At 33.8% G+C, this 26,653-nt stretch overlaps 2 protein-coding genes across 5 annotated transcripts in view; both read right to left on the reverse strand.

Annotated features, from left to right (window-relative positions):
• LOC148955727 (uncharacterized) overlaps nt 1–438 on the reverse strand; it is a 136,647-nt gene extending 136,209 nt beyond the window's left edge. Inside the window, exon 1 of the mRNA XM_089103741.1 lies at nt 360–438. Within this exon, the coding sequence (XP_088959867.1) occupies nt 360–408 (49 nt within the window). The 5' untranslated portion in view covers nt 409–438. The remainder of the gene's footprint in view (nt 1–359) is intronic.
• Nucleotides 439–8,859: 8,421 nt separating this feature from the next.
• Nucleotides 8,860–26,653, reverse strand: part of LOC148955729 (uncharacterized) — a 42,556-nt gene continuing 24,762 nt past the window's right edge. For 2 of the 4 annotated variants that reach the window (XM_089103752.1, XM_089103760.1), the window contains exons 5-7: nt 22,655–23,344; nt 20,544–20,640; nt 8,860–9,828 (exon numbers count right to left, since the gene is read on the reverse strand). In XM_089103752.1, the coding sequence (XP_088959878.1) occupies nt 9,428–9,828; nt 20,544–20,640; nt 22,655–23,344 (1,188 nt within the window). In that variant the 3' untranslated portion in view covers nt 8,860–9,427. Of the gene's footprint in view, nt 9,829–11,172; nt 11,734–20,543; nt 20,641–22,654; nt 23,345–24,331; nt 25,208–26,653 lie in introns of those variants that run through there. The other 2 variants (XM_089103769.1, XM_089103778.1) reach the window with 2 other exon arrangements.

Below are 26,653 nucleotides of genomic sequence, written 5' to 3' on the forward strand. Positions count from 1 at the left end.
AGGCTACCTTAGTTTTGCCCTAGGGTGGATGATAGCCTAGACTATCTATCAACAAATGAAAAGAATCATTTTTATACAATTCTGAAAAATTTATGCCAGCTTTGCCTCTCACAGCGACTATCTGTCTTGGCTTCATTCTAATTAGGCATGGCTCTCCAGTTTTTCATCACTTCCACCAAGTTGATTTTAATAAATAGCCTAAATCAATGGACAATTGAAGTGAATCAATTTTATACAGCTTTGAAAAAAAAATTGCCAGCTTTCCTTGAAAGACAGAGACTACATGTCATGGCTTAACTATAATTAGCCATGGCCAATTTCAGAATTTGTAAGAGGGTATATCGACCAATGTCCATTACTTTCACTTCTCTTCAATCCTTCTTCTTTGTCTTCAGCAACCCTTATCATTGCATAGCATTAGCAACTACAGCGATTCCATTTCACCTTTTCATTAGCCATGACTCATGAGCTTGATTTTTGAATTACAAACAAATTCTTGAAAGTGATGAAAAACTTGAGATACATGATCAGAGTAAAGTCAAGACAGATAGTCTCTAAGCTGGCATAAGCAATGTGGGTACTTGTGCATTATAATGACACTTCTAAAGAAGTCAACTTTGGTTAATGCTAATGAAATAAAATAAAAACGATGTATATATAATAGTTTAGAGACAAATTTGGGCTATATATTTGCACATCAGGGGGGGGGGGGGGTAAAGTATAGCATATATTAAATACGTAACCTAACCTAGGTACCCTCCCTCCTCCTCCCGTAAACCCCCCAAAAAACAACTGTTTAAATATCGTAAACGCAATGAAAACTACGCTTTGCATTCCATTTTTCAATAGCGGTCTCTTGAAAACAACCCGTCTGGAGGGTTTCGTCTCTCTTTAGTATATAGAAGTGTTGTTATTATGCACTAGTACCGCAATTTGTTACCTATAGAAACCAAGCTAATGTCTCTATAATTATCCCACTTACTCTTGTCGCCTTTCTTACAAGGGGCTTTAATTAAGGTTTTCCTAAAATATTGCATCTTCCTTCTTCACAAGTTGAGCTCATAGTTGCGGGACTTCTGAGGGATCTTTCGATCACGAGTAGGTCTGCGATGAATTTCAACAGGGGATTCTGTTACAAGCACCTGGGGCACCTGGTGGATGCTTGGTTAGCAGGATTGCCACGCAGTGAAAAACATCACTAGATTCTTGGGGAAAAAATCACTAAATTAACACATAAATCCTTAGATTATTGAATAGAAATACCTAGAATTATAATACTCTTTATCATTGTAATTAATAATTGTTTTGTTTCTTTATAGTGTTCTATACAGGCGCCCCTACAGGAAGGGAATAGAATTACCCGTCTAGATGCGGAAAAATGCGTTTAGATTTTGCTTTTTCTCAAGCGAAAATTATCCTTGAAATTTTGAAAAATGCCTTTCTGCATCTTTATGCATAAATAAAACAAAATCCTTACTTCTCCCTAATTTTTCTGGAATTGGTACCATTGGCTTAAACCCCGATCACTGAAAATTGGTTATCTGTTGTCTAATCAAAATATTTGCGTTTACTTTTTGATTTGTTTTTCCTTGTCAATTCAAAACCTTACTTTTCTCACCAAAAAATATAGAAACTATTGTTTTTTACTCTAGTTTAGCTGGTATAATTTTGAGACACCTGCGATAATCTTAAAAATGGCTTCTTTTTTTATTTTCATGGAATAAATTTATCCCACCATTCAAAAATTTCGATAAGCATCGGCCTTATTGATTCTTCAATAAAAAAAAGGTATTATATGGAACGCACCCGAGAAGTAAAGTTATGTTAATCTTAATGAAATATGCCAAAATATGAGGAAAATTTATTACTTTAGTTTATATAATATGGGCTATATATTTGCACATTAGGGGGATGTGGGGGTAAAGTAACCTAACTTTACCTAATCTTACCCCCACCCACCTAATATGCAAATATATAGCCCAAAATATACAAGTCCAATGCATTTTGTCACCCGTTATTTGTCTTTGCGGCTATAAAAATTGGTTTTCATAGATTGTACATTATCTTTATTATCCTTAGCAAATTATCCTGAAAATACTTTCATCCCCAGACCTATCCTCAGGGCCAGCGTGGGTCATGTTAAAGCAAAATTTATAGTTTTGGAACCTTTCAACTATGCTAAACAAATGGCTATCTCAAACTTATGATCGAACAATTTTTGGGGAAAAAAGGGAGGTCGGAAGGGGGCTAGTAGCCGTCCGATATTTTTGTTCAAATGAAAGGGACACCAGAAATTTTAATTTCCGTTCAAATGCGACTCCGATGTTCTAAAACCGTTGGTTCGATACAATCGCGCCTGGGAAAAAACACATTAACATCCATCCGTGATATATATTTTGGTAAATAATACAAAATTCAATACTTTTGCAGATAGGGGCTTGAAACCTTTACAGTAGGGTTCTTTGATACGCCGAATCTATTTGTTTGATTTTAACAAAAAATTCATTGACTTCTAATGAGTGATTCCTCCCTCTTTCAGGCACATTTTCGCAGTTTCTTAGCCCTTTATGGGTAAAACTAAGCTTTATGAATCTTATATATTTGTAATCAACATAACAAGCCGATGATATATCGATAGATATCATAATACCATTTTTACAGTTTCAGTTACTATTGTCGCTCTATTTTTACAGTTTGTTACCACAAACTTTTGATATTTTAACACATACATCCAAAAACTTAAAGAATAGGACGTTAACTTACGCTTATGAGATGCTTCAATTACAAATAAAAGAATTTTTGGAATTATTGAAGTTTCGATTAGATATTAGAAGTAAAGATTAAAAACATTTGACAATTCCCAGAGTAGATACTACCCCCCCCCCCCCCCTTAATCCAAACTGACTTCAATCATCAAACTACAATCGATTAAATATATCGAGTTATATTACAAATCCTATTATAAAAAGCACTAGGTCCTATTTTCTTTTTCAATTATTTCTTTTTTCATTCAGAAAATTATATTTAATATATACCTACCTCCTTATTTTTCAGTGACTCCATTTCTGTTATATTTGGAGATGTAGAGGGTGTATTCATATCCCCCGTTCACTCCACTTTCAAAAGTTTTAACAGCAAGAAAGTCTAATTTAGATCTAATAGATTACAGAGAAAAAAAAGAGAATATGAAGACAAAAATTCGACTTGAGCAAATGTTGTGAAATAGAAAGTATAGAACATTTTTTTGTAATTTTGCGATTAACTAGGTTCACCTATTAGCTTGGTGATAACGCTCTTAGGTGGGGAATCTCATATAAATCTCTATATTGAGATATGGCTGGAAATCGGAAGTTTCAATAGTAGCAAATTTGTACAACTGCTCAGCTGGACCATATCGGGAATTATAATGAATTACCTTTTTGTGTTTTTTTATTAATTAGCTTCCCGTATGATTTATTCGATTGAATCATGAATCTACGAGCTAGATTTTGAAAAAGCCACTAGATTTAGGAAAAAAATCACTAGTTTTAGAACAAAACTCACTACAAATCACTAGCTAGAAGAAAATCACTAGGCAGCATAAAAAATCACTAGAAATAGTATTAAATCACTAGGGGTGGCAACCCTGTTCGTAGGTGTTCGGTGTTTGTCAGCTCTAAAGGACTAGGCACACGTAGCTGATTTCGAGAACCGATTTTAGCAGGGCTGTATTCCACGTCAACTGATTCTAATTAATGATGCTAAGAGGCGGGGCTTAGTGATGTTTTTCGGTGATTAATCATCATTAATTACGTTCTAGACAACGAATGTACTAGGGCTTTAGAGCTTTAGGCATGTAATTAATCGTATTTAATGATTATCGTAAATTAATTGTAATTAATGATGATAAATCGCCGAAAAACGTCACTAAGCCCCCCTCTTAGCATCATTAATTATAATCACCCGACGTGGAATACACCCTTGCTGAAATCGGTTCCCGAATTCAGCTACGTGTGCCTAGCCTTTAAGGTAGAGGTTATGTTTGTGAGATCGACCCCGCTGACTCGCGACTTTTAGGCGGATCAGCCATTTTCTGAATTTCAGAATTAGGGTAGAAACGTTGAACAAGTCCTTTCAAAATTCCGGAATCAGGCTTGTAGCGTGGGACGATATCTTTAATGTTTCTTCGGTACGTATTCCCAGCTTCTCTCGCGATTTGATATGATCTGGGGATATTAGCTGCTGACAGAACTTTTCCTGGTTCCCATTCTTTTTCAGGAACGACCTTGATCCAAACGGCTTGCTGAGGCTGTAAGCTTTGCCTAGCCTTCGATCCAATGTAAAAAAAAAAAATGTACATACTGATGGCGCATTTTTTCATGGGATAACCCCCACGGGCTGTAGGGGGTCATGTTACCCCCAAGCGCATAGCTATTGGATCTTTCAACTATGCTGAACAAAACGACTATCTCAAAATTTTGGTCGGATAACTTTGGGAAAAAATTGACATGGGAGGGGCCTCTCCAACGGCTATATTTTCTAGCAGCTAGCCTCCCGAGGGGGGCCAGTTGCTCTCCAATCTTTTTCGTCACTTAAAAATGGCGCTAGAGCTTTTAATTTCTATTCGAATTCACCCTCTGCCGATCTTCCAAGACCATTATTTCAGTACGATCACCCCTGAGAAAATAAATAAATAAATAAAAATAAACATACATCCGTGATCTTTCATCTGGCAAAAAAACACAAAAATTCTACATTTTTTGTATATAGTGCTTGAAACTTTTACAGTAGGGTTCTCTGATATGCTGAATCTTATGGTATAATTTTCATCAAGATTCCTTGACTTTTAAGGGGTATTTCTCCACTTTTTCCAAAATTGTGCAAATTTTCTCGGGCTCTTAACTTTTGATAGATAACACCAAACTTGATAAATCTCATATTTTTGGAATTAGCATAATAGGATGATTCTTTTGGTGTGTCTATTGATATCATAATTATGTTTTTTAGATTTTTAGTTACTATTGAGCCCAGTCGCTCCCTATTGCCATTTCGTTTGCACGAAAGTAATATATGTCGTCTGGATTAAGCATAACCTATACGCCTTTCATAGAAAGTAATCCTTGTGGACATTAACCGCATTTTTTTCACGGGAAAATCTTGTCAGACAATTTGATCTCTGCTGATAATTTCCTCTGGACAATTCTGCCGTAACGTTCTCTTCGTACGTTAAATTGTGCATCCAAAGAGGAAGGAAGAGTTTTCTCCTCACTGAAAATTCCCCTGCAAAAAAATGTCCATACGATTCGCAATAACGAATACTATCTGTAAGCGATGGACAAATTATAAAACTTAAAAAGGCACTTAAACTTCTAAAATGGGAATTTCTTATTGTTTTGTACTTAGGGAGGGAGGGAGATACCTCAAAGAGTGCATTTTAATACCAAAATACCCCAGCTCTCATTGAGCCCTCAGATAAATACATAATTACTTTTAAGGGAGAGACGAGGGGAGGTCACATAGTGAAGAATCGGGAATAATCTTATAAAACGAAATTGCGAAAATTGAAGACTTGCAGTTGTTACGTATCTTATATGTATTTTCTGTTTGCGAATAATTATAAGTTTTATTTATGAAGCGTGTCAACATTTATTTTAGTTATACCAATTATGAAAAGACATTATCTTTTTTATTAGAATATAAGCAGGTTGATTCATTTCAGTTTTACTGAAAGAATATCTTTCTTTCTATTCAAAATTACCCTTGTTTTACTTGTGGTTTCCATACTTGAAGTTGAGTTAAAAAGAACAGTCTGCTTGACCCATGGATTCAGGGATACAGGTTTTAAACTGATCAGGAACAAAACTCACCCTTCCTATTATTCCTTTCTTTCTTGTTCTTGGGGGCGGGGGTGGAGTTATCACAGCAGATTAAAATAAATGGTAAAGAAAAGATGTACTTGCTTATTTGAGATTAAGTTTGGTACATATTACATTTTCTTGGTTATGACTAGAGCCCAACCGATATATCGACTGGCTTAAATTATCGGGCCGACATGGGAGTCAGTGTCATTATTGGATATTGGAAAAATATATCGGACATCGGTCAATTTTTTTTTCTCAATACGTACTTATCCAGAAGATGGCATCAGATTTTCTTAAGCAATTTTTTGTTATCCAGTCCTTGGGAGCGGAACCATCATCTAAGTCTAACCATAGTGGACAGAGCAGCAGAGGTGAGTCAAATGAAGTCGAAGTATGTTTGTTGTCAATACACACCTGATGCACCAATGTTCGAAAAGTATGGTGTGTTTGAGAACGTACCAATTTTACCAAAAAAAAACAACTAAAAAGAATACAATAAACCATACATTTCTATATAATGAATGTTCACTTGCGTGGGTGAAAGACCCAATATTCAGTAGATTAAAACCATTATATCCAGTCAGAGGATTGTCATAAGATGGGGAGGGGGGAAGTTCCAAGGTGTCAGCGTCGTTTGTCACCTTTGGAAATTTACCTAGTTATCTTGGAAATTTAACTTATATGTGTCCGCAATTGTCGGCATACTGGCGGATTTTGTTGACACCTTATTTAAATACCTCATCCAAACTTAAAATCCTAGCTGCACCCCTGTATTTAGTGTGCCTAGCATGGATCATGGTTGCAGCAGTAGCTGCAACTTGGTAAAGAGCGAACCACAGCTCATACTAGTCAAAAGTTAAAAAACGCGTTTAGAAAAAAAAATGGCCCAGTGAAAAACTGCCATCTGACACTGATTCAGGAATGGTAACCATTATTTCAGTTCATCTTAAAAGTAAAAGTTTATTGCGAAAAGAAATTTATGGTGACTTCGGAATAAAACCTGAAACCCCTTGAAAGTGGCGTCAGATGAAAATGAAAAGCGTACCATTGGTATCAGCATGGTCAAAAACCTTGTACAGGGAAATTTCAGTCCTCCACCTGGAGCAACATGAAAAATCGCCCTTTTGCATGGGTAGCACATATCTGTCTCGTTTTTTTTCTTTTTTTTTCACGGCTAGCGGATTACCAGAATATCATAGAGATGTTTAATGCCTCATTCAAAAGCTGTTTATCATGTCTACGTGATGTTCATAAATTCCGCCATCTGCAGTAAACGATTCATTTATTCAAGGAAAAAAAAATATTCAGGGCTCAGTTGCTTTTTGACTTTCGGCTTCTGTGAATATTTTTTGGATTGAACAAAAGCTACAAATTTCTATTTTTTTTATTTATGGAGCTTGATTATCTAACTTACTTTTAGATTTTCATCTCCATTTTTAGTCCTTTCAAGTTGGCATTGCTTTTAATTTATCATGGTTTTATTTTCTATTTTTCTCCTTTTTCTGTGCCGAGGACACCAGCTAAATACTTTGCAGAGGCAAATATTTTTCGGTATTTTCGCATTATATGGGCCTTTCAAAAAGTCAAGTTTGGTTAACGCTAATAAAATAAAATAGTATTAATTTATAATATTTTTGTAACAAATCTAGTCTACATATTTGCACATTAGGGGGGAGGGGAGGGCAAAGCATAGTATATATTAAACACGTAACCTAACGTTACCTAGATACCTTTTCCCCATCTAAACTCCAAAGAACCACAGTTTAATATCGTATACGCAATTAAAATCACGCTAGACAAAGTATTTCTCTCGGCGGTGTCTTGAATCATCTAGTAAAAACGGGTTTGTCAAATCATCTTTGTCGTTTGACTGTTGCATCTAGCATCTCTTATATGACTTCTTTAGAGAGGCCCATATAATACGAAAGTACCCATTTTTCCTCTGTATTCCATGCGCCTTAGACTCAGTTTCTTAAATTTCCTTATTATTTTGAGATAATTTCAATAAATTAGCTGCGTCTCACGGCAGCTAATTTGTTGTTTGCATAAGTAAATATCTCCTCTGTATTTTACGGGTCTTACTCACTTTCTTAAATTTTCTTACTATTCTTCCACATTTTAATATAGTATTAATAAATAGCTGCGTCTTACGGACATTATGATTAAAAAACTTACCAATCACTTTCTTTCACATCTAAATATTAAATTATATTCTCAATAGAAATTTCTTTTTCAGGCCTGGTGCTCAGTTGCTACCTTCTTGACAGATCCTGTGGCGTAACCTGAACTTCTGTCATTAGAACGATTACTAGCTTAATTTATTCTATGTTTTATGTCAAGGCAGGATAGCCCTGCCTTGACAGGGTCAAGGCAGGGCTATCCAGTTATATTGTAAATATTCAATCTTTTAATCAAGACAAGGCTTAACATTTTAAGCCCTGTCTTAAGTTGGCGTAACAAGTCCCATAAGGAGTCTACAGCTTAAGAAGCTTAAACACGAAATGCAAAGAGCAGGTTTTGCCCTTTCTTAGTTCCCGTATTTGACGATTAAATAAATCGTAAGTCAAATATTTGTAAATTAAAAAAAAGATTTTATTTTAAGAGGTGAAAGTTGGGAGAGGGCTATAGCTTTAAAATATAATTCAGATTTGGAGGGATGAAAAGGTGTACAACGAATTCACTTCGCTACAGGGCTTCAGTGTTTCAAATATGCATTTCTTATCTCATATTCTAAAACAATGGCCATTGCAAACCTAAAACTGGTTATTGCTCCAATACTAAGGTGAACAAAAAAAAAAAAAAAAAAAAAAAAAAAAAAAAGTTTTTAGTATTTTTGGATAATTCCCAAGTATGGCGAAGTCTAAGACAATTTCTTAATATGGGATTTCATCTCCCGTGGTCTATTTAGTAAATAGGCCTATTTCATTCCCTTATTCAGTATATGCAAATACATGTACATAACCAGTTGCGTAGTTTACAATAAATACCAACTTGTCGTATCCAGCCACGTGTCAACTGAAACATTTAATTAATTTATTAATTTTTTAATCCACGTTACATACAAAAAAGAAACTTATGGAGTAAAACAATGAAAAAAAACAGTATACACAAAAAAAATGTATAAGAACGGAATTAGCTAGGATAATTAAGGATAATTGGGAGAAAATCGAAAAAAAAACTGAATCTGACAGCTCCATGCAGTACGGCCAACCTTGCTGTTACATCGGGCACTCCGAACTCATGAATTATTTTACTATTACTATGCCAAGGGGACGGGGGAGATAAAGTGAAGATTTACAATATTTAAAATAAAAAGAACAGGGTAGGTTAGCATATTTCTTCTTCAAAAACGGGGAAAAACCAGAAAGGTAGAGGACATTTCTAACAGAAAGGTTTGATCATAGTCAACGAAGTGACGATCTAGTACCGGAATCTGAAACTTTTACTGCCCTTTTTACGGGCCAAAAACATTTCTAAAAATGATTGAAAAATTGATAAATAACTGTGAAAGATATATTAGACACTGAATATTTACAACACAGAGCCATGATTAAAACCATAAACATTTTTTGGTCTCTATAAGCAGCTTAGCTGCTTTCTTCATGAGCGTCTGACTGAATCGGCATCTCTTCTCCATCTCCAATGGTAAAAATAACACCATTATTCAACCCTTTCTCTAGATCTTGGGTATCGTCCAACGGCTCAGACTTCAAAAATAGCTCCTCGTAATTTCGAGGCTTAGAGTAGATTCTTGGACTTTTGCGGTGGTATACTGTCGAATGGAGATGCTCACCTTTGATAGAAACAATACGGTCTTGGATATCGGTAGCTATGCGAGCAAAACATCCTTGATATACACAGTACCAGTATTTACCTCCATTATATTTAGATTTGACACGGTAACGCATTCCTTCATATTCTAAGCAGGTTAATTTTCCTTCGCGAAGTATAGTTGCGGGTATCGGCTCATCAAGGCGCTGTCTGTGTCCTAATTAAAAGGAAATACATTAACGGAGAGAAAAGAATCTATTTAATAGAAAAAATAGTTGCGACATAATCTATCGGTAATCTATATAATCAGTTGCTATATTATCTATAAGTAAATAAATTAGTAATTATGGCTTCTCGAGGTATGAATATATTAGTACATTTGATGAAATTGTTTGTTATTAGGTCGGTGATGTCGATTAACCATTGTGTTGTAAACTGGCTGTTAGTTTTGTTGTTTTAGTGTATATTTGCCACTCTCTCGGACAAGGTTTTAAGTTCTTGGGAGGAGATGGAGCGTTAAACTGAACTTGTTTTTTGTTTTTCTCTCTCAGAACACATTCGCAGCTTACAAAGGGGAAAAAACATTCAAAAAAAAAATTCAAAGCGAAATAATATTAGATATTATTATTTTTTGTAAGATAATAATTTTTTTTTTTTATAAGATAATATTTTTTATAAGAGACTATTTATAAGAGCCGAACTGACAGCAATTCATGGGCTTCGATTTCATCTTTTCTGACACGAAACAGTTTCGGCGATAGATACTAATCTTGTTTCGTGCCTACTACTTTTGTTAATTGCTGGAAAAGATACAATACTGAATTCTACCACCCGATAATAACACAAAGCGAGTTTAACGACAAAGGAAGTGGAACAGCCTCCAAAAGTTTTCGAACTAGTCGTAATAATTATATCGAAACAAACTTTAATTTTCGTTGCACCATGTCTGAAAACGATATTTTTACCTTTTTCTTGCTAAGCGGTAGAAAACTGTATGTCTGGCCTGAAACAGTCCTGGAAGTACACAAAGGGGCATTTAATTTTCATTTTATATTTTTTCAAACGAAAACTTAAATAAAAAAAATAAATTTAAATAGGAATTTAAATAAAATAGTTTTTAAACTTGTGAATGGATTTTGGTTAGCCAGGTCTTACATATTCACACTACCTTTCTCTTTGATTTTTTTAGTCTCAAGGAAGAAGTGGAAAATGGACATATATTTATCTTCTAGTGGTTATTATCAGAAACAAATAGTTAAGTTTTTATACTTCGTTTTGCTTCGTATTTCACAACAGTAAATGTATGAAAGAGGGCTTCTGCACCATCAAACAAGTACCAGCTTCCAGGAGATAGTCTGGATATGTCTTTTTATGTATATTTTTTTTCACACACAGATATATATATATATATATATATATATATATATATATATATATATATATATATATATATATATATATATATATATATATATATATATATATATATATATATATATATATATATATATATATATATATATGTCTAAACATGAACCAAAAAAATTGATAGATAAAACTGTAAAAGATATATTATATATTTAAATAATTACAATATAAAATACTACATTAAATATTATTGCATTATTAAATTATAATAATGTTTTTTTTATAATTATTACAACATTAAATAATGCAAAAATAGTCGCAATTTGAAATCACACAAAGAGACAATATTTCTTTTTGTATTTTGTACATGCTGCTTAGCTGCTTTCTTCATGAAAGCACATCTCTTCAGCATTTGCAGTGGTAAGGCCGACGTCATCCACTTCCTCCTTGACTTCCTTCAGCTCCTCAGATTTAGATGTAAAACCTTCATCAGAATTGCGAGGCTTAGGGAAGATCCTCGGAGTTTTCGTTTGGTATACAGTCGAATGGAAATGGTCACCCTTGATGGAAACAATTCGGTCGTCGGCATCGGTAAGGATACGAGCATAACATCCTTGGTATACACAGTACCAGTATTTACCCCCATTGTATTTAGATTTGACACGATAACGCATTCCTTCATATTCTAAGCAGGTCAATTTTCCTTCGCGAAGTATAGTAGCGGGTATCGGCTCATCAAGGCGTTTTCTGTGCCCTAATCAAAAGGAAATACATTAACGCATAAACAAAACTCCCTTAAACAGAGAAAGTAGATGCTTTCCTTTCAACAAAATAAAAGGTATATATATATATATATATATATATATATATATATATATATATATATATATATATATATATATATATATATATATATATATATTTCGTTAATAGCATAATTCCCTATATTCTAATGTTATCGATCGCTGAGATCACTTCATATTAAAAATGACGATATCGAGTTCCCGCAAATAAAAAAAAAGCCGGCAATGACCCTGTGCATATTCACAATCTTTGCAGCGTTAGTTACAAAAACTGAAAAGGTTTTCTTTTTTTTTTTTTGCAGATGAAAAAAAAGAAGTGCGTTTAATTATCTTCCACACTGCAATCAATGTGTTACTGATTATAATCAATTTCATGTTTAGCAATAATCAAACTCCCTTCCGTTTAGCAGCAAAGAAACACATCAATGCAAATTATTATCCATGAGAGTCAAGCTTACAACCAGTGGCGTAGCTAAGGAGGTACGGACCGCCCAACATGGCACTTTCCAGGGAGCGACATGGCGAGAAGAGGGAGCAAAAATATATTTTCTTTTAGTTATAGCATGTTATTAAATTCACCAAATAATAAGTTTCACACCGAACTTTCATGATCGCTTTTAAATTTTCATAAGAATCAAAAAGCTAGTCCATACATCTACTTAATCTTACAAAACATAGTATACTTCGTTGTTACCATAAGAAATTGGCCAAGTGTTAAGTTTTTATATATATATAAAAATAAATTATGGAGGAAAAAACCGTAATATTCCCACCAAAATGACTTGATGTTTTCGCCTGAGGGAAGGTTGGTATAATATACCATAAGATAAATTCATAAAGGTATGTACATGAAAACTTTGCCCTTGCGACAAGCTGCCGACTATAGCGACCGTAGGAAGCGTAAGGAGGACACGTCAGGCTATACTTACTAGTGTTACGATATGCCGAGCCCGTTGTCTGCTGATCTATTTCGAGGTTATAAAGCATAAGGATGTATTAAGTTTAAAACCTTTAGATATGTTATAGCCTAAATATGTTAATGTAGAACCCCAATATGCTTTTTAATGTGATAAGCTGATCTTTTCCAATGCGAAAAAGTATAAGATATTTCGAATGTTTAAAACCTGACAAAAGATCAGCTCATCTAAGTACCAAGGGCATCAACTTTTTTGCCTCTGGACCAATCTTAGCTCTATTCAAACTTTAAACCCACGAATTTCCAAGACTTCCCCTATATGTTATTTTTAAAGTATGAAGTTTTTCGAACAGTACTATATTTTTGTCAGTGTTTCCAAGTTGAATGTTCAAAATAAGGAAGCAAAAAAGATTACTTGAATTTAACGGCTTTTCCTCCTTAAAACTGAAATATTAGTGACCTGTTGGTACCCAGAGACAACTACACTTTCTTAAGCTGTAACTTGTCATATGTTATTTTTTTTGCTAATTTTTTGCCGAGGTTTTTTTTTTAATTTAACGACCGCTACTTTCAAAAAGCACATAAATGCGTATGGAGGTATTTTTCAGTAAAAATTGGATTCCCGAGAATCGTAAATGTTTAAAATGCAAATAGCTGTGTTTTGTTTCAACTTACCAGTTCAGACAATAATATTTCACTGAGTTACAGGAGCAACATTTTAGTCTTGTTCTTTTTTTTTCTAGTCCGCCCATCTCAGCTTATTGCCAGAAGGTGGTAAGGGTCAAAACTCCCTTACAACGACAAGAATGTCTGGTTAACTCGCTTCGCTCATTATAATTAACTCGTTTTTATGGCAACCTCGTTGCAAAGTATCTTTCCTGTAAGTTTATCAGTTCTTCAATTCGCAATCCATCTAAAAATCGTGATTCGCTCAATGCGACAAATGTTGATCTTTTGCAAAATTTTCTTATGTAACCTTTACTTAGTTTTGCAACGAAATGCAAAGAAAATTGAAAATTTGAACTCCCTTTCAATCAGTTAAGCCTAGGCTTGGAAAAAAAGGGTCTTAGACCTCTTACTTAAAAAAAAATGCTTTCACTGGGTTTTGCAACGAACTATGAAAAAATTCGCCCAACAGAAAATCAATGGGTTATCTTCTCTCAGCGGTTCCATAGTTAAACTAATTAAGTAACTAGTTAAACATAGTAGTTAACGGGCTCAGTTCTTCAATGTTCAATCCTTCTAAAGATCGTAATCTCAATATGAAATAAGCTTGACTGACAGCAAAAACTTCCTTACCCAGACATATAGACAATTGATCGACCGCATATCCTTGCATTTTATGCGAAAAATATTCCCTACAGAGAATAACGAGATTTGTTTTCTCCCAACGGTTCCATACTCAAACTAACTCGTTAACAAGTTAATTACTTCTGTCGTACCTTGTTAATGAATCAATCAAACTATGGAACCATTACTTTTAAATTTTTAGTCTTTCCATTTTATTGCACAAGCAGTGCTCAGGTGCCCCACTCTCTAGAGCGAAATGAAATTGAGTAAATTATTAACGGTAATGGTTAGTTTCAAGGCAGGTGTCTCCGCCTTCTTTCCATTTCTTCGAGCCAGCATAAATTTTGTCTCCAGAAATCATGTTTTAATGCAAAACATTTGAATTATATTCACTAGGATAAATTGAAGCTGTTCTTATAATATTTGCAAGGGCCATTGCAAGGTTCTGAACACCGGCATGTCCGGATGCTAAAATACCATTTTGGCTTGGTTCCATGAAGCATGTGTAATCCTAAATACCCTTGTTGTTGGAACACATACCTTCTATATTTGAACATTATTATCTTGTTTGTTCTGCTAAAATGACGGAAAGACACGAATGACATGACGAATGAATGAATGACGTAATTTCTTTACGTCATTTCTTGTAATGTGCTTTATGTCGATATCAAAGAACTAGAATCTCTTTGTCGATAAAAAAAACCAAAGCCTGGGGGGGGGCAAGGGTTGTAAGTTATGCCCCATGGGGATATAAGGTTTTTATGGAATGGGTGGTCGTCTAGTCTTTAGAGGAAGCTCATTTGATTGGAAACTGGAAGTTCTAGTTCCCTTTTAATAATCAAAAGTGATGGAAGGCAATAAATTCCTTGTCGCTACGATGGCTCAGGATCTACTCATCGACATTTAACTATCTGAATAGAATGGAACCATCGTTTGTAAAAATCGCCAAATTCTTCGCAAAATCTATCAATTTAACGATTAAAATCTTCTGGATTAGGTGAACATTGAGACTTACTGAAGGTGAATTTTTCTATCATCAGGGACCCGCGACGATTCATTTCTTTACGGTTCCCTCAGTTTTACAAGGCAAGCTCTATATTGTTAATCAGATTCATTTGTCACAGATGAAGCTTTTGGATCATTATTAGTCAAACTCTTATGCTTTGAAGGTACAACGTTTCTACCCAGGTCACCCGCTAAGCGAACGTTTGGGCCGTATAAACTTACGAGCTTTTTGACCTGGATGAAGAAAGTGGATAAAAAAAATAAAATAAAAAAGCCAATTTGGAAATAAAAAATGATTTAAAAAAGTTCAAAAATAACAATCAATAATAATGAAATGATTTCAAAAGGATCAATGAATTTAAATTTGGCACCTGTTACTGCCAAAAATTGCATAAGGAGATATTAAGAAACTTTTTCATTAAGAAACTGCATTCCCAATTAATCTTAATTTTTATCTTGTACATGATTGAGTATGCTCCCACTTAGCCAATCCAAATAATCAAATTTGATTTTCACTATCCTTAGTATTTAAGATAAGTTCCAAGTTAATGTTTAATCCTATATTCTACAGCGAGCATTATCTTTTACTTACCTTTTTACTTCTGTGTGATTGAACAGCTCTTTCTAGTCTAATTTTTTGCGGTTTTTCTATTTTATATCGTTTGGTGTTTTCTTATTGACATCGCTTTCCATCCCCAAAAATTTAAACATTAGTGAAGTGCTGACTCCCCATGACAACTTAAAAGGGAAACTAAACCTTCTTAAGCTGTTTGGTACGGTATGCTTATAGCTAATTTTTGCCGATTTTTGTCCACGCTTCTTTTTTTTATTCGGTGCCCTCTATTACCCTTTTCAAGTTTTTTTCAACTCTATTACGCTTTCCATCCGTAGAAATTCCAGCATTAGTCACCTGTTGATTCCCAAAGAAAACTTCAAAGGAAAACTAAACCTCCTTAAGCTGTTTCGTACGATTTATTATATTTGCCGATTTTTTTTGTCCACGCTTTTTTTTTTTAATTTGGTGCCCTCTATTACCCTTTTTAAGTTTTTTTTTTTTTGGGGGGGGTCTCTTTTAGTTTGTTTTGGCGTTTTTCTTATAGGACTGTAGAACAGTCGTTTTCAATGGCTGGGAATTTTTTTCGTTTATTTTGTTCAACCCTTCTTTTCTTGTGCCATGATTAGCCATTAGCCATTGTTCCAACTTACCTTTGTCTAGCAAAAAGACTTCTTGCCTATTTATGTAGCATATAAAATAAATTGCATATTCCGAGGATAGATTCACTGTGTCTCTTATATACTTTCAGGAGTCACCCCCTTAAACATCTTCAATGTAATGGACTTTTTAAGCATGTGAAAAAAGCAAAAATGTGAACATAAAAAAAATTCTAGGTGAACAGCTTATAGACAGATGACCCTAAAAACTAGATTAACGATTTTTTTTTCAACAAAAGAAGAACAATTTTTTTTTCAACACGCAAAAAAAGAAAAGAAAGTAAAATGGAGTAAAAAAAAAGTACAGTATTGGGAGGAGGTACTGGAGCTCGCCAGAGATCAAGAACATTTGTGCGATGAGAGAAACGAATATAAACAAATTTGAATGATAAGAGATAAATTTTTGAGGACAAGTATAAAGAAATTTTTGATGCGTTTTTTTTCTTCGTATTACTTCCTTTTTTCAGCAATAACTTCTTATCAGCTCAAAAAGTAAACCTTATTGCATAGACCATCTTAAAATTAAAAACAAAGTTTAAATACTGTACCCTGTCACTACCACCTTATAATTCCCGATTTTTGATTCTTTTTTTTTATCGTGGCATTAAGAAATCTATTTGTAAAAGCACCGAACAGTTTTTTTTGGCCCACGAAGCTAGCCTTGTAGAGAAGTCTAATTCTAAATTAACCTTAAATAAACACGAAAGAAAAATTAGCCAATATTTTTTTAATATTGGCAAAATTAGCCAATATTTAAAAAAAATTAGCCAATATAGTTTAAATACTGTACTCTGTCACTACCACCTTATAATTCCCGACTTTTGATTCTTTTTTTATCGTGGCATTAAGAAATTTATTTGTAAAAGCACCAAACAGTTTTTTTTGGCCCATGAAGCTAGCCTTGTAGAGAAGTCTAATTGTAAATTAACCTTAAATAGACACGAAAGAAAAATTAGCCAATACTTTTTTAATATTGGCAAAACTAGCCAATATTTTTAAAAATTAGCCAATATAGTTTAAATACTGTACTCTGTCACTACCACCTTATAATTCCCGATTTTTGATTCTTTTTTTTTTATCATGGCATTAAGAAATCTATTTGTAAAAGCACCAAACAGTTTTTTTTTGGCCCATGTAGCTAGCCTTGTAGAGAAGTATAGTTGTAAAATAACCTTAAATAAACACGAAAGAAAAATTAGCCAATATTTTTTTAATATTGGCAAAATTAGCCAATATTTTAAAAAATTAGCCAATATAGTTTAAATACTGTACTCTGTCACTACCACCTTATAATTCAAGACTTTTGATTTTTTTTTTTTTCGTGGCATTAAGAAATCTATTTGTAAAAGCACCAAACAGTTTTTTCTGGCCCATGAAGCTAGCCTTGTAGAGAAGTCTAATTGTAAATTAACCTTAAATAAACACGAAAGAAAAATTAGCCAATATTTTTTTAATATTGGCAAAATTAGCCAATATTTTTAAAAATTAACCAATATAGTTTAAATACTGTACTCTGTCACTACCACCTTATAATTTCCGATTTTTGATTCTTTTTTATAATCGTGGAATTAAGAAATCTATTTGTAAAAGCACCAAACAGTTTTTTTTTTACCCATGAAGCTAGCCTTGTAGAGAAGTCTAATTGTAAATTTATTTTTAAAAATTAGCCAATATAGCTTAAATACTGTGCTCTGTCACTTACACCTTATAATTCCCGATTTTTTATTCTTTTTTTTTTTATCGTGGCATTAAGAAATCTATTTGTTAAAGCACCAAACAGTTTTTTTTGGTCCATGAAGCCATCATTACCAGCCAAGTCTGTTGCACGACGAGCACCTTAAAAAAGGGCATTTGATTGGGGCAACTTACAAAGGGCAACTATTCACAAGGAAACACTATAAAATTCTTAAAACTACTTTAAAACATTCTAAAATGCTTACTTATATGATTCCTAAACGCGTATCGCTTTACTTTATTCCCTCTCAATACTTATATATATATATATTCTATATTCTTTGCATTTTCAATAGGGCGCCTCTTTTCTTCTTATTAATTTAACGGCTGAAAAAAATTGTCAATCAATTTTGTATTAATAATTTTATTAATTAAACGATAAACAAGTGGCGGGCGAAAAGCGTCGTGCTATTCAAAATACAAAGAGTATATATAATTTGCCCTATATATTTGTCCAAAACGACGCGCTTTTAGGAATGATTTGAGTATTTATTTTAATCTTTAAAAACTAATTTCCAAAATTTTATAATATTTTCTTATGGAGAGTTGAACCAATATATATTGTCTAAAAGAATAAAAATACAGAAATTCTTATGTTTGCATTTTTTTTTTTTTTTTATTTTTTTTTTATCAAATATCAACTTCAAGGCCTCTCTCTCTCTCGCTACCCACTGCCACTCTTTGCTACAAATCTCTTACTGTCTCATTAAAACGAAAAGCTTTTTTTTTTCGCCATCTAATGTCCCAACAAAAAACATTGGCTAACAATTCTGAAAAACGTATCAAGTGTGTGGAAAATTAAGTAAAAAAAACAGCTTAAAAAAATTCAGCATAGTATATCACTGAAGAGGTTTGCTGAAACTTGAAAACAAACGAAAAATCTGCTAACTGAAGCATTATTAGTGTAGAAACTAGTATAGAATTCAATATTTACAGTATAGAGACGAGTCATCTTACTTTCCTGCATTATTAGTTCCCGAACATTGAGCTTCACCAGCACTTATATTTATGATTATTTAATGTATATTTATTGTTTATAATGTACTGCATAATATTTTTAAATTCACTAAGTAGCATGTTTGTTACTTTTCTTCATTACTGCTTGAATAGCACCTACTTCAACTGTACAGATATTTTTACAGATTATTTTTATCACTTTCATATAAACTGTTATTTAATTTAAAGCATAGTGTTTGTACATAACGTATTGTCTTTTTTAGTGTAAAAAAAAAAAAAAATTCTGAAAACTTATGCTCTGCTTTATCCCATCTTTTTGGTCCAAAATGATTAAAAGGATTAAAAGTAAAGGTCAAGCCCTCTAGGACGTAAGGAGGTTTTGCCTATAGGGATCCAAAGCTCCAAATTTCACTAAAAATTATTTTTGGATATTTTACTCAGTGAAACATGTTTCAAGATTTAAATTATATTTTAATAATTTGACACTGAATACTGACATTTTCCACTTTTTTTCCATTATTATGCAGAATATTGTGCAACCAAAATTTATTGAAATCAAATTTACTTGAATATTCCTTTCTTTTTGTTTGGCACAAAGGCTTTTAGGAATTTTGTTATCGGTAATTGGGTTTTCTAAGGACCCTCCCCCCCCCCCTTAGAGGTCTTAGTATTGATAATGGGATTTTGCCAGTCTTTTAGGGTTTTGAAAACGTGAACCGGAAAACAATCAAAGAAAAAATTGAGTAAGTATACCTAATTTCATTAAAACCGGTGAAGCGAAAATTTAGCAAAATCAAATTTAATTGGTTTTGGAAGCATGTCTAGGTCAGCTCCCCAGGACATTTTTTTGAAGGAATCAACGCGGAATGATGAAATGAACAAACATTCATTCAGTTCGATTACATTGATTCAATGGTACCAAACCCTTGGATCAATCCTAATAGCCCAATTATATCGAGTTACAGACAAACTCACAAGCCAAGCCAATCATTACAACGCATTCTTTGTTATACTTTATACTTGTGTTATACTTTACTTTATTAATTCATGATTCCTCTTTTCAGGTTATACTTTTGTTATATAATTACTTATTACGCCTGTAAAACCTTGCTCTCAAAGGCCATTCGTTTCCGTTAATGTACTCAAAGCTCCATATACTCAAAAGAACGGACTGATAACACAAATACACCTGCGCCGTTACTTTCAGGTCCCTCATTTGATTGTTCTGACACAGGTGAAATGTATCAGTGTTGACTATATACAGGCAATTTTATCTAATATAGAAAAATAATATAGAAATATAGAAAAAAAAAACTAGAAATTTTAAATTTATAAATCTTGTAAATAAAGATCTAGATCTAAAACTCTAGAAACTGTAAATTGTAAAATTATAGAAATTGGAAATTGTGAATAGTGTTGACTATATACAGGCAATTTTATCTAATATAGAAAAATAATATAGAAATATAGAAAAAAATATAGAAATTGTAGATTTCTAGATCTTGTAAATAAAGATCTAGAAATTGTAAATTGTAGATTGCAAATACTGTTGACTATATACAGGCAATTTTATCTAATATATAAAAATAATACAGAAATATAGAAAAAATATATAAAAATATAGAAAATATAGAAAAAGGGACTCACTAGGGGTGTGTACAAGCGAAGTACCCATTGCATCTTTGCCTTCGTCTTCTGTACCATCAACACCTTCATGATTTCTATAACTTGTGCTTGGCCTCCTCTGGAATAACACATTAAATTAACCTTAACAATATTTAAACATTTAACAATAATTAAATTAACAATAATTAACATTAACTATTGTAAAATTAATTTAACAACCATTAAATTAACTTTAAGTTCACATATATGTTAGTAAGAGCATTATTCACCTGCCAAGGCAATTTGGTTGCCTTTTTCACGGCAAAACACCACCACTATTTTTATACTTTAATCAAGATGGTCCCGACTTCAGATTCAGCCCCCCCTTCTACCTCTTGGGCCACAAAAACTTCAACTAGACTGAAAAAGTCAATGGGGTAATAATCATAGTATCATGATCATCAGTATAAATCTCAGTCCCAGAAAAAAAACCTGTACAGAACTAGTCCGAAGCGGTTGACTAAAATACAGTAACCTAATAAAAGCAAAATGCCACAAGATTGCATATATTATGATTTCTAAACTGAAATTGTTCGTCTTCAAAAAATCAGAAGACCAGAATAGTGCCTTCATTGTCTGCTGAAAGAGAAGATGAGTAATTATTTGAAGAATTACTCTATTATTTATTAATTACTCTATTATTACACTATTATTACTCTATAATTATTTGAAGAATTACTCTATTATTACTCTATACTCTATTATCGACTCTTATACGTTTAAAAATAATGTTCTAAACTGAAATTGTTCGTCTTCAAAAAATCAGAAGACCAGAATAGTGCCTTCATTGTCTGCTGAAGAGAAGATGAGTAATTATTTGAAGAATTACTCTATTATTTATTAATTACTCTATTATTACACTATTATTACTCTATAATTATTTGAAGAATTACTCTATTATTACTCTATACTCTATTATCGACTCTTATACGTTTAAAAATAATGTTCTAAACTGAAATTGTTCGTCTTCAAAAAATCAGAAGACCAGAATAGTGCCTTCATTGTCTGCTGAAAGAGAAGATGAGTAATTATTTGAAGAATTACTCTATTATTTATTAATTACTCTATTATTACACTATTATTACTCTATAATTATTTGAAGAATTACTCTATTATTACTCTATACTCTATTATCGACTCTTATACGTTTAAAAATAATGTTCTAAACTGAAATTGTTCGTCTTCAAAAATCAGAAGACCAGAATAGTGCCTTCATTGTCTGCTGAAAGAGAAGATGAGTAATTATTTGAAGAATTACTCTATTATTTATTAATTACTCTATTATTACACTATTATTACTCTATAATTATTTGAAGAATTACTCTATTATTACTCTATACTCTATTATCGACTCTTATACGTTTAAAAATAATCTTAAGAAAACGAATTATGTTATTATTCTTGAAAACATGTATTTTTAACTGATCTTTTTAGATCAATTTATGTTTCTATTTTTTCATATCCATTTATTTTTTCATGTGTTTAAAGTTTATGTCATGTAATCAAGCCAGGTTTACTAGTATTCCGACATTTGTATAACTGTGTATGTGTTTGTTCCTGTTTCATATTATTATTATTTTTTGTTGTTTTATGGAGGAATTGTGTGCTTATTTTAGCCGCACAAGCGTTTTTTATATATATTGTTCCTTTTTTTTATATTTTAATTTCTTTGATTAATTTTCCGGAAATTTCCTGATAAATTAGTTAATCATCATTTCAAACTGTCAAATTATTCCAAAGCAGTAACTTGATTAAATTAAAAACTATTTGAGCCCATATATTAAAAATTAAATAAATTAGGCTTTTTAAATAGTAAACTCAATATGAGCAGAAACTACAATGAATTAAGGAATGGAACCTAAAAGGAACAGAAGTTACGTTTTCTACCATGACGCATATGATGGTATATGACGTTGCGTCACATACTGTAGCGTTAAATTGAAAACGATAAGAAATTACCTTAAATGACATTACGACCCTTCCAACTTTTCTTATCATCACAAGAGAATATACTTTTTTTTTACAACTGAAGGCAACAAGTAGTTCTCATTAAAGAACATAATATAGCCAAAAAAAAAAAAAAGATGAATAACCTCAGAGCAGCTTGATGGGTCGGAAACTGAGACCTGATTCTTTTTAGCTTTCATGACTTTCGCATGGGTTGACTCTGGACCTCTATTAGCATGGCGAAGCATATTGGTTTTGCTACCCTTTAGCACCTTGCAGCAGTACTTGCAGTATGGTTTTCTCCTATCTATTGGGTCTGGGACTAGCCAGTCCCTGAGTAGGGGGTCTTTCCTCCATTTTTCGCAAAAATTTCGAGAATGAGACTTCTTTGAGTTGCCTCCATTATTTGAGGATTTTTGGTCATGTTTTTTTCTCTCTCGACCACCATATCTCTTATTCTTCTTTTTACACTTTTTAGTTATTATATCTATCACGTCAGATGGTTCAGGCAAATCAGACGAGTGAGACTCAAAATCGTCTGGGCTATCTAAATAACTGGACAAATCACTGGCACTATTGTTATCTTCAGATTCGGAACTCTTTTTGTGTCTAGGGATGGACTCAATCACACGTGAGTCGGAGTTTTTGTCTGATACTCCTAAAACAGCGGTGACACTGCTACCAGGTACTATCTCTTCACGAACTGGAGCACTAAAGTTGCCTGACGGAGCGCTTGGGTTATTTCCATTCTTAATAGCAGACTTCTTAAAGAAATCGTAAAAGTCCTTGTTCTTTTTGTCATCTGAAGTTTCCCCGTGGCCTTGATGCTTCTTTCCCTACAAAGTAATTTTGTAAGTCTAATTTTTCACGTGCGGCATAGGTGGGTAGGGAGGGGGGGGGGGTACTCAAAACACAGTCCGGTCAATTAAGCGAAACTACCATAATAAAAAAAAAAAAAAAAATGTGACAGGAACCACTATTATTAGAACGCGGAACACTACTCACTGGACCACTAATTCAACTAGAGTACAAGCAAATGGTTTCTAGATTTGTAAAATACGTAAAAAAATAAAGTTTTCTCCAACTGTAAGTAAGGAGCAGCATAACAACTCTTGCCTTTAAAACTCCTTTTTAGCTTTCATGGCTTTCGCATGGGTTGATTCGGGGCCTCTATTAGCATGGCGAAGCATATGGGTTTTGCTACCCTTTAGCACCTTGCAGCAGTACTTACAGTATGGTTTAGTCCGATCTATTGGGTCTGGGACTAGCCAGTCCCTGAGTAGGGGGTCTTTCGCCCACTTTTCGGAAAAATTTCGAGAATGAGACTTCTTTGAGTTGCCTCCATTATTTGAGGATTTTTGGTCATGTTTTTTTCTCTCTCGACCACCATATCTCTTATCCTTCTTTCTGCACTTTTTAGTTATTAAATCTATCACGTCATATGGTTCAGGCAACGAGTCAGACTCAAAATCGTCTGGGCTACCTAAATAACTGGACAAATCACTGGTACTATTGTTATCTTCAGATTCGGAACTCTTTTTGTGTCTAGGGATGGACTCAATCACACCTGAGTCGGAGTTTTTGTCTGACACTCCTAAAACAGCGGTGACACTGCTACCAGGTACTATCTCTTCACGAACTGAAACACTTATGTTGCCTGACGGAGCGCTTGGGTTATTTTCATTCTCAATAGTAGACTTCTTAGAGAAATCGTAAAGGTCCTTGTTCTTTTTGACATCTGAAGCTTCCCCGTGGCCTTGATGCTTCTTTCCCTACAAAGTAATTTTGTAAGTCTAATTTTTCACGTGCAGCATAGGTGGGTAGGGAGGGGGGGGGGGGTACTCAAAACACAGTCCGGTCAATTAAGCGGAACTACCATAAAAAAATACATCAACAAAATGGGACAGGAACCACTATTATTAGAACGCGGAACACAACTCACTGGACCACTAGTTCAACTAGAGTACAAGAAAATGGTTTCTATATTTTTAAAATACGTTAAAGTTTTCTCCAACTGTAAGTAAGGAGCAGATATACAACTCTTGCTTTTAAAACTCCTTTTTAGCTTTTATGGCTTTCGAATGGGTTGATTCGGGGCCTCTATTAGCATGGCGAAGCATATGGGTTTTGCTACCCTTTAGCACCTTGCAGCAGTACTTGCAGTACGCTTTCCTCCCATCTATTGGGTCTGGGACTAGCCAGTCCCTGAGAAGGGGGTCCTTCGTCCATTTTTCGGAAAAACTTTGAGAATAAAACTTCTTTGAGTTGCCTTCATTATTAATGGATTCTTTGTAATTTTTTTTTGTCTTTCCACCACCAGCTCTCTTATGAATCCTTTTGCGCTTTTTATTTTCTAAATCTATCACGTCAGACAGTACAGGCAAATCAGACTCTAACTCGTCTGGGCTACCTAAATAACTGGACAAATCACTGGCACTATCATTATCGTCATATTCGGAACCCTTTTCGTGTCTGGAAATGGACTCAATCACGTCTGAGCCGGAATATTTGTCTGAAACTCCTAAAACAGCGGTGACAGAGCTACCAGGTACTATCTCTTCATGAATTGGAGCACTAATGTTTCCTGACGTAGCGTTTGGGTTATTTTCATTCTCAATAGCTGACTTCTCAAAGAAATCAAAAAGGTTCTTGTTCTTTTTGGCATCTGAAGCTTCCGCGTGGACTGGATGTTTCTTTCCCTACAAAGTAATTTTGTAAGTCTAGTTTTTCACATGCACGACAAGGGGAAGGGAGGGGTACTCGAAACATAGCCCAGTCAATTAAGCGAAACTACCATAATAAAAAAACAATTATCAGCAAAATGGGACAGGAACCACTATTTTCAGAAGGCAGACCACTTACTCACTGGACCACTAGTTCAATTAGATCACAAGCAAATGGTTCCTAGATTTGTAAAATATATATATAAAAAAAGTTTTTTTTTCACTGTAAGTAAGGAATAGCATTAAAACTTAAAACCAACAGAAACTATTCCGTATATGAAGGGAGTTGACCCCTCTTAAATCCCTCGATCATTACGCTAGTCTTTTAGCTCTTTAAAAAAATTATTTATCCCAAATCACCGGGTCTTGTGTTTCAGCAGTCATTCTTAAAGGATCGGGACATAAAAGTCAAACTTTAGCGTAAAGAGCGAGCGTTTGGGGAGAGGGCGACCTCCCCCCATTTATGGAATAATTTGTGTTTATTTTAAGTTTAAATGCTGTTCCTTGCATTTATTCTAAGAAAATGTTGTTTTTCATTTCTGATCGTTTTTCAAATAAGGCGGGGAAATCCTCCTCTTCTCTCTGTACAGAATAACGTCCAGGAGAATCCCTTTTCCCAGAGGCTGTGGAGGGTCATGTCATCCCCGAAATAAAGCTATTGGAAATTTCAATTGTGCTGAACATAAAGGCTTACTCCTGGGGAAAGCGAAAAAAAAAAAAAAAAAAAATAAAGAGGCATTCGTCATGTTTCTTTGATACTGAACACGCAATGAAAAAAAGTAAAGGACGCTAGTGCCTGCCCTATGTCTTCAACAGCACTTTTTTCTTCAAGCAGCAGTGAAAAAAAAATTAATACTTAGCAAAGACACTACACCGCTAATTTCAAAACATTACACAATAAACAATAGGCACACATCAAATAAACATAAAAATAAGTACTGGTGCTCGACTTTTACTAAAATTGTCAGCAATGAGTAGCCGCAGACGATAGTAATGTAGAGTAAACAAGCTATCGTGTGGGTGATGATGAATTTCATAGAAGCTTGGCTCTTTATGCCAGCTGCACCGCTAATATTAAAGTGCCTATTACCCCTTCCGCTTCTCTCAACTCCCGTGCCCAGCACAGGAGACTAAATTTCACAGCTGAACTACGCGCTATTCCAACAGCCCTGTGCATCGTGTCGTTCAGTTGCGTGTGATTTGAAAAAGGCATCGAAGCAAACAAAAAAGCGCAACCTTTGAATCGCCATTGTCGAGATCTTATACAGGAAAATTACAACCCTCCTCCTTGAAAAAGAAGGAAAATCACTGTTTTGCACGGGCAGAACTCATATTTCATCTTTTTTTCTCCTATTTTTTTTTCTTTGTAGCTATCGGAACACTGGAACGTCTTAAAGAACTATTTAAGGGCTCATTTACAAA

The sequence above is a fragment of the Artemia sp. Qi Xiang Cuo genome, chromosome 2 (assembly GCF_049724085.1).
Source record: "Artemia sp. Qi Xiang Cuo chromosome 2, ASM4972408v1, whole genome shotgun sequence".
Classification (NCBI taxonomy): Eukaryota; Metazoa; Arthropoda; class Branchiopoda; order Anostraca; family Artemiidae; genus Artemia; species Artemia sp. Qi Xiang Cuo.